The sequence below is a fragment of the Staurois parvus genome, unplaced genomic scaffold, assembly GCF_062004578.1.
Source record: "Staurois parvus isolate SC_StPar_1 unplaced genomic scaffold, SC_StPar_1.0 ptg000222l, whole genome shotgun sequence".
Taxonomy (NCBI): domain Eukaryota; kingdom Metazoa; phylum Chordata; class Amphibia; order Anura; family Ranidae; genus Staurois; species Staurois parvus.
The window spans coordinates 59,450-68,122 of record NW_028318018.1 but is presented as its reverse complement, the minus strand read 5'-3'; the positions used below and the strand labels follow the sequence as shown (position 1 = coordinate 68,122).

At 47.7% G+C, this 8,673-nt stretch overlaps 1 protein-coding gene across 1 annotated transcript; it reads left to right on the top strand.

The window, feature by feature from the left end:
* Positions 1 to 7,349: 7,349 nt before the first annotated feature.
* On the top strand, positions 7,350 to 8,415 carry LOC149460659 (uncharacterized). Its single transcript, XM_089679357.1, has 2 exons — positions 7,350 to 7,601; positions 8,263 to 8,415. The coding sequence occupies exons 1-2, from the start codon at positions 7,350 to 7,352 to the stop codon at positions 8,413 to 8,415; spliced, it is 405 nt and encodes a 134-aa protein (XP_089535483.1).
* The last annotated feature ends 258 nt before the right edge of the window (positions 8,416 to 8,673 follow it).

Here is an 8,673-nt window from a genome sequence, read left to right as displayed (position 1 = left end):
TGAATGAAAAGAACCTCTGTCCAACTGTTAAGCATGGGGTTGGATCAATCATGCTTTGGGGTTGTGTTGCAGCCAGTGGCACAGGGAACATCTCACGAGTAGAAGGAAAAATGGATTCAATAAAATTTCAGCAAATTTTGGATGGTAACTTGATGCCATCTGTGAAAAAGCTGAAGTTAAAGAGAGGATGGCTTCTACAAATGGATAATGATCCTAAACACACCTCGAAATCCACGGGGGATTACATCAAGAGGCGTAAACTGAAGGTTTTGCCATGGCCTTCACAATCTCCTGACCTCAACATAATTGAAAATCTATGGATAGACCTTAAAAGAGCCGTGCGTGACAGACAGCCCAGAAATCTCAAAGAACTGGAAGACTTTTGTAAGGAAGAATGGGCAAAGATACCTCAAACAAGAATTGAAAGACTCTTGGCTGGCTACAAAAAGTGTTTACAAGCTGTGATACTTGCCAAAGGGGGCAGTACAAGATATTAACTCTGCAGGGTGCCCAAACTTTTGCAGATGCCATTTTTTTGTTTTCTGTTATTTTGAAAGTGTAAATGATGGAAATAAAATCTAACTTTTGTTGACATATTATAAGAATGTCTAATCTGTAATTTGATGCCTTTTGGAGATTTTTCCATCTTTCCTTGGCTTCTTTATGCACATTAATACAAATTTTTAGCTGGGGTGCCCAAACTTTCCATCCCCACTGTATAAAATACCGTTTTGGCTTCCATCCAATGGTCGCGGCTAATTATTAGCCTGGGAGGCCAGGTATGCGCCATATCTACATTTTTAGGCTTCTAGAAAATGGCCTCGTGTCTGTTATCAGCTTGGGAGGCGGGATATGCGCCAATGCCAATATAAAAGGAGCAGCTGCGTCTCCTTGGCGATACCCCGAGGAAGTCACGAGACCACGTGATGTAACGCGTAGGTAACGCCGATACGCAGCTTCCGGTACGAGTGACGCACTTCTGGTAGAGGACGCCATCTTAGTACACCCAGGAAGTACCAGATGGATGCAGCATACCCACATATAGCAGGAGGAAGGGACTGCAGGTTCATGTGACTGTACTTCCTATGTTTAAATAAAGACTGCATTATTAATAATACTACACTATGGAGGATCTTTTTATCACTCACTGGGATTGTGAGTAATATACCCTACAGAGTAGCCTTATAAAAGGCAGAGGAGGAAGCATTTGGAGGCTGAATAGGAGACAGCTTATCAACTTTTCACTGATTGGTGGATTTTCGGAGTAAAATAAGTGGATTGAAGTAGATGCAAAGTGGAAGCGGTGGACTTGCAGAGAACACTATACTGAGCACACAATATTGTCTGTCTCCATGGATTTGCACAGGATTTGAGATGATTTCCTATAGCAGCAAATCTGATGAGATGAATGAAGTGGGTGTAAAGTGGAAGCAGTGGATGTGCAGGGAGCAGCATCTTGAGCACAAAGCACTTTATGTTGTGGATGGATTTGCACACGGTTCAGTTTCCTTCATTTATTGATAAACCCCATAAGACCAATGAAGTGGGTGTAAAGTGGAAGCAGTGGATGTGCAGAGAATAGGATTTGGAGCCCCGAGCTCTTTATCTCTGAATGTCTCCACATATTTGTAGTGTATTTGTGATGATTTCTGTGCACACACAATAGGACAGCGCTGTGACACATAATGCTCTTCTAGATGACAGGGAATCCTTCCCTTTGTTACAGCAGCAGTCCGCTAGAAGGTTTTTGTAGGTTTGGAGTTGTTACACATAGCGCGGGTTTTATCCATTTATAGTGATGACATCATTGCCCAAATCTGGGGGTCACCAGCCATTTCCACCCTTTACTCTGGGCTGGGGGGCTTTGTATCCATATACCAGATGTTCTACAGGACTAAATCTGCCATCAATGTTACTGCTAAATCAAAGGGGCCAAAATCCCTCCCCCGAGGAGTCATATATTTCTGTCCCCCTTGGTGGGAGTGGAGGTGACCCCTCTATAAGGATCTACAGTCCATACACACCCACCACAAGGCCGGGGTCACACTACCAGACGCTTCTCAGGGCTGCAGTTCCTCTGAGCTCCACAAGGTGGGGATCTCACTTCTACCCAGACAGGAAGTCTCTATGGAAGACAGGAAGTGATGTCAGGTACAGACAGGAAGTGATGTCAGGCACAGACAGGAAGTAGAGAGGAGACATTGCTGGAAGTGGCAGCAGAGGAGGTAATAACATGTTATTTCCTATTTACACCCAGTAACCCCCTGTCATGTCTGTCCTCTTCCTCCATCGTCACGTCCGTCCTCTTCCTCCACAGTCACGTCCGTCCTCTTCCTCCACAGTCACGTCCGTCCTCTTCCTCCATAGTCACGTCCGTCCTCTTCCTCCATCGTCACATCCGTCCTCTTCCTCCATCGTCACGTCCGTCCTCTTCCTCCATCGTCACATCCGTCCTCTTCCTCCATCGTCACGTCCGTCCTCTTCCTCCATAGTCACATCTGTCCTCTTCCTCCATAGTCACGTCCGTCCTCTTCCTCCATTGTCACGTCCGTCCTCTTCCTCCATAGTCACGCCCGTCCTCTTCCTCCATAGTCATGTCCGTCCTCTTCCTCCATAGTCATGTCCGTCCTCTTCCTCCATAGTCATGTCCGTCCTCTTCCTCCGTAGTCATGTCCGTCCTCTTCCTCCATAGTCACTGTGACGTCTTTTATCTCCAGCAGATGATGATACACACATATATAGTGTGGGAACCCAGATGAACCCCTTCAGGGGCAGAACATTCCCCCACTTCCGGGGCCGGAACATTCTCCTCATTGTGGAGATAAATTCTAGTAATATGGTCCTCTAAACAAACAGCACTGACAATAAATAGACAAGACAAGGACCATCCTGACCATACATGGCCTACAAAGGACAATGATGACACTACACAGGCAGCCAATGGGCAATCATTACACTATGCAGCCAACACAATGATGGAGTGCCGGGGTCAGGAGTATGGAGCATAGAGCCCCTTACATTGCTGCTCAGGAGGAAGGAAACATTGCCCAGCCGGCCATGAAGAATATGTTCCATCATTGGTGTCAGAGGGAGGGAAATACTGAGGGGTCTGAGGGAAGTAGAGGAGCTGAGGGGTCTCAGGGGGTACTACAGATAAGGAACTTTGGGGCCCCTGAAGGGTAGTGGAGCTCGGGGCCTTAAGGAGGAAGAGTAGTTGAAGGACTCTGGGCCCTTGGTGGGCACTTTTCTTAGAGGACGTCTGTTTCTGCAACATTGCCTAAAAGGTAGTCAGGGGTCAGTGCTATACATCTTCAGGAGACACTCCAATACCTTCCCATGACACAGGCTCTGGCAGTGCCCGGTGCTGGAATTCAGAGCCCCAGGAACCCACCACCACTCTGTACAATGTCCTGGATTCCAGAAAATACTTGGCAACCAAGAGAACCCCCTACTGTCCTCCTACTCACACTGGGCTGCCATTGGAGGGAAGAGAACAGACTCCTCCCCCACAGCTCTCTACTCCACCAGCACCATCCTCCTGCTATCCCATCCAATCTCTTATCTTACTGCAGAGAGTGACAGTGACATCACTCCTGTCAGTCAGCAGGCTGCTGGAGATTGGAGCCTTGCAGCCGGAGTTCTGCCAATTATCCTGATTAACAGGAAACTCCAGCCAAAAGTCATCAAGTTCCCCTTCCTGGACCTCATGATGAGCCGACATTGACCTCACAGCACTGCCTCAGAGCAAACAAGTCATAGGAAGGATCAGATTTATCATTCCTTGTCTGCAGATCTAAAACTCATCAAAACCAGTTCAGAGACCAAACAAACCCAACAGAGAAAATTGGATTTCTGATCTGGATGGACAAGAGGGTCCCGGGACCTCAAATATGCATCAAACACTAAACACTCCAAACTAAATGTGTTTCCAGGAGGACAGAAGTCCTGAACTGGTTCCCACCCGGCCTATTGTACAATGATGGCGGACAGGACCTCTCTCCTGGAAGGATGTTGTATGATGTCCTCCCACTCTTGCTGTGCAGGTGGAGGGGGACGCAGCATGGTGATTGGTGGGGAGCTGTGTCCCTCGTAGTCAACACATCCCTGATCAGGGTGAAGATCCAATGATGTTGTCTGTTTACCATGTGATCAGCTGTATCCAATCACAGCTGATCACATGTAAACAAAAGCTGGTTATTGAAATTTCCTGTCCTCAGCGCTGTCACTGTCTGAGGAAAGGAAACCGATAACCGGCTTTCCTGTGACAGGGGACATTTACTGTGATTATTAGTGCCCACCAGTGCAGCCCCATCAGTGCAGCATATCAGTGCCCATCATTGCATCCCCATCAGTGCAGCATATCAGTGCCCATCATTGCATCCCCATCAGTGTAGCATATCAGTGCCCATCAGTGCAGCCCCATCAGTGCAGCATATCGGTGCCCATTAGTGCAGCCCCATCAGTGCAGCATATCAGTGCCCAATAGTGCAGCATATCAGTGCCTCTTCATCAATGCAGCTTTTTCAGTGCCGTTCAGTGAAGGAGAAAAACTGCTTTTTTTGCAAACAAACGAAGAAAAAAGCTTTTATTTTTCAAAATTGTTGGTCTTTTTTTGTTTGTGTAGCAATAAATGACCCCCCCCCCAGTGATGAATTAATACTGTACCACCCAAAGAAAGCTCTATCTGTCTAAAAAATGATACAAATGTCATTTGGGTTCAGTGTTGCATGACCACGCAAGGCCGCGGGAGGACACGGAGGTGACACCGGGTTAGGACAGGAAGGGGAAGTGGGCTCGGAGATATGGAGACACACAGTATAAATAAGACCATCTACCACCAGCAGCCAATCCTCTTACAGCCCCCTAGAGGAGGGGAAATGCGTCAGTGACAGCTGCGGTGATGTAATTCCCGAATGGTGAGACTCATGTGGATGGGACACTTTCGGTCGGACATTTTGCTTGTATATTATATACAAATGTCAGTGTATATGGTTTGCTGTAAAGGAAGTTTGTAATAAATGGAATGACACCATGTGGGTGATTGTTGTTATCTCCTCCCTGCATACATCATGAGATGAACCATCAGTTGTATGATATATTGGGGGGGGAATTGTACACAATCATCCAGGAGGACTACAAGCTCCAGACTAACCAGGACCATGACACAGCACATAGGACTCTTATTCCAGTGTAAGAGTCCACATCCTGTGGTGGAGGAGGGGGGCACTGGAGGGGAGCACTGAGGGAGAGTACTGGAGAGGAGCACTGGAGGGGGGCACTGAGGGGGAGCACTGGAGGGTGCACACTGAAGGGAAGCACTGGAAGGGTAGCACTGAGGGGGAGCACGGGAGGGGAGCACTGAGGGGAGCACTGGAGGGGGAGCATGAGATCTGCACTTTGGTGAAAGGAGAAGCACAAGGCACTTTATTCCGCACGGTCGGTTGGCGCAGTGTGATTGGAGGAGCACAAGGCACTTTATTCCGCACGGTCGGTTGGCGCAGTGTGATTGGAGAGGCACAAGCACATCAACTGATATAAAGAACTATTAATATTGATGATTTTATTTTTCTATTCAGTATTTATGAGGGATTTATATTGAATTTGGATGGATTTTCATGCAATTGGACACGTTGGGAATGGGACACACTTTTTGCACAGACTAGGCAGAGCCTAGAATAGTACTGTATATGACCGCACAATTGTCATCCAAACTGCGACAGCACTGACATCTGAAAAGTGTTCTGGTCAGGAAGGGGTGGAAGTGTCCGGTATTGAGGTGGTTAGATGTCCAGCAACCCTCCTATTCCCCCCTCACATCCACATCCTATTGTGTGACCAATACCATCCAAATACACTCACTGGCCACCCTATCAGGTATCAAGGATTTAAGTGACTTTGAATGTGGCATACTTGTATTTCAAAAACTGCTGATCTCCTGGCATTTTCACCCACAACCATCTCTAGGGTTTCCAGAGAATGGTCCGAAAAAGAGAAAATATCCAGTGAGTGGCAGTTGTGTGGAGGAAAATGCCTTGTTGATGTCAGAGGAGAATGGGCAGATTGGTTGCTGTGCCATTCAGATGGTGGGGTCAGAATTTGGCATAAACAACATGAAAGCATGGATCCATCCTGCCTTGTATCCACGGTTCAGGCTGGTGGTGGTGTCATGGTGGGGGGGAGATATTATTGGCACTAGCAAGGTGGACCTAATAAAGTGGCCGGTGAGTGTAATTCTTACTTTCATTTCCCAAAGTTATCTGTCTACAAGGAGACCTGTATAGATCACATGATGGCACCAATGAGGATGGAGGAGGACCGGAGTCACATGACTGAGAAGATACTAAACCTCACCCTGGAGATCATCTACCTGCTGACCGGAGAGGTGAGGAGGATTCTGGGAGGTCACATGACATCACTCATCTCTATTATTAAACACAGACCTGACCGGAGAGGTGAGGAGGATTCTGGGAGGTCACATGACATCACTCTCATCTCTATTAATAAAACACAGACCTGACCGGAGAGGTGAGGAGGATTCTGGGAGGTCACATGACATCACTCTTATCTCTATTAATAAAACACAGACCTGACCGGAGAGGTGAGGAGGATTCTGGGAGGTCACATGACATCACTCTCATCTCTATTAATAATACACAGACCTGACCGGAGAGGTGAGGAGGATTCTGGGAGTCTAACATGATATTCCTATTGGTTCCTCAATACAGAGATTTCCTCCTCTGAAGTCAGGTGATCATATGACCATCACAGTGCCTCCATGTGACTCCCTAAACCCTGAGAGACACAACATGCAGAAGATTCTAGAAGTCACCAAGAAGATGATGGAGCTGCTGACAGGAGAGGTGAGCGGTGCCGGGAATTCTGGGACATTCTCCAGTAACAGACAAGGGATGTGTCTGGATGGTGACTGTATCATTGTGTGTGTCAGGTTCCTATAAGGTGTCAGGGTGTCACTGTCTATTTCTCCATGGAGGAGTGGGAGTATTTAGAAGGACACAAGGATCTCTACAAGGACGTCATGATGGACAATCAGCCGCCCCTCACATCACCGGGTAAGAGGAGACTTTATTGTAAAGGAGAGAGCAGTACGGAGGATCCACCTAGATCCCCCATCATCTGATAAACACATAGAAACAATGGATTCAGTCAGTGTGTGTGTTTCCTACAGATGGATCCAGTCATGGGAACCCACCAGAGAGATGTCCCCGTCCTCTGTATTCCCGGGATTCCACACAGGAAGGTCACACCATCCCTCACCATCATCAGGTAGATGAGGAACAATCACTGATAGTATCATTAGGATCTGTACATTATCTGCATTGTTACCATTGATGGCATTTTTATTATATATTCAGAGTGGAAACCTGAGAGATTCTAAAGTTGAGGAAAAAGAAGAAATAGAAGAAGAGGAGGATGAGGATGGGGGGATGGAGGAGTCAGAGATTCCAGAAAAACACAAAGATCTGTACCAGGACACCATGGTGGAGTCATCCAGCTACAAAAATCTACCAGAGAGATGTCCCTGTCCTCTGTATTCTCGGGATTCCTCACAGAGGGGTCACACCATCCCTCACCATTACAAGGTTTGTGTCAGGTCCAGACTGGCCATAGGGCACACTGGGTATTTTCCTGGTGGACAGGGGCTTCCGGACAGGGCCAGAACTCTGGGAACTCTGCTGCATTTCCTTAGTACCCTGTGATGTTTGGGGAGGGAGTGAGGCAGAGAGCTCTGGAGCCCCGGAGCCATGGGGGACTGAGCCAGGGGGCAGGGTAGCCTTGCTGCTCTGATGCCATTGTTAGTGGCCCCAGGAGGCTGGACTGTGGCTGCCCAGTGGCTGCAGGGCTCTGAGCTGAGAGAGCCTCTCTCTTACAGCCCAGAGCCATCAATGACATTCCACCCCTTTTCCCGCATGGACAGTTGAGAGAGAGAGCTGGTTCTGTTCCTCCTCCTCCCTCCCTCTCCTCCTGTGCCTGCCTCACCTACACCCCCCGGCAGTGTTGTGCCTCAGAGATGGAGATATGTGGGTGGAAAGTTTTCTTTTTCTACATTCTGCGGAGGATTACACTGGGCTGCTCAGTCTAAAATGCCTGGGACAATTTTATTGGCCCAGTCTGGGCCTGGGTGGTGGGATGGAGCATCTAGAACATGGACTTGTGGAGACAATGTGTGGATTTTGTGTGTGATGTCACAATCATAAATCTTATATTTTACAGATGATATTTTCTCCCATTTCCTTGATTTAGAGTGGAGATCCAATCGATATAGAATTTGAGGTGAAAGCAGAAGAAGAAGAGGCGTATGTGAGGGATGATCAGCAGTCTATGGAGGAGGATGGAATAACGGGGACATTTATAGAGGAGGACACTCCTACAGAGATCAGCACAGGTGGGTCATGAACACTAAATCCATTCCTCCACCCATACTGCTCACTGATTGGTCCAGAGTAGGGCGGGGACTGGGTGATATCAGCCTGTAATCCCCTGGTCACTTTCCTGAGCTGTGTTCCCCGTCCTGTATTCCTGGATTTCTCTCGGATAATCTTCCTTCTCTGTGCTGCAGACACAATTTATGTCTCTAGACTGGATTTATGGAGGTTCTGGGGATCAGCTGGCAGCAAAATGTTGATTTTTCCTATAAGCATTGCATAATGTAGG

Coding starts and splice junctions, on each gene's coding strand:
- LOC149460659 (XM_089679357.1), top strand. CDS start 7,350: ATGGCATTTTTATTATATATTCAGAGTGGAAACCTGAGAGATTCTAAA. Junction 7,602..8,262: donor CCATCCCTCACCATTACAAG/GTTTGTGTCAGG, acceptor TCCTTGATTTAG/AGTGGAGATCCAATCGATAT.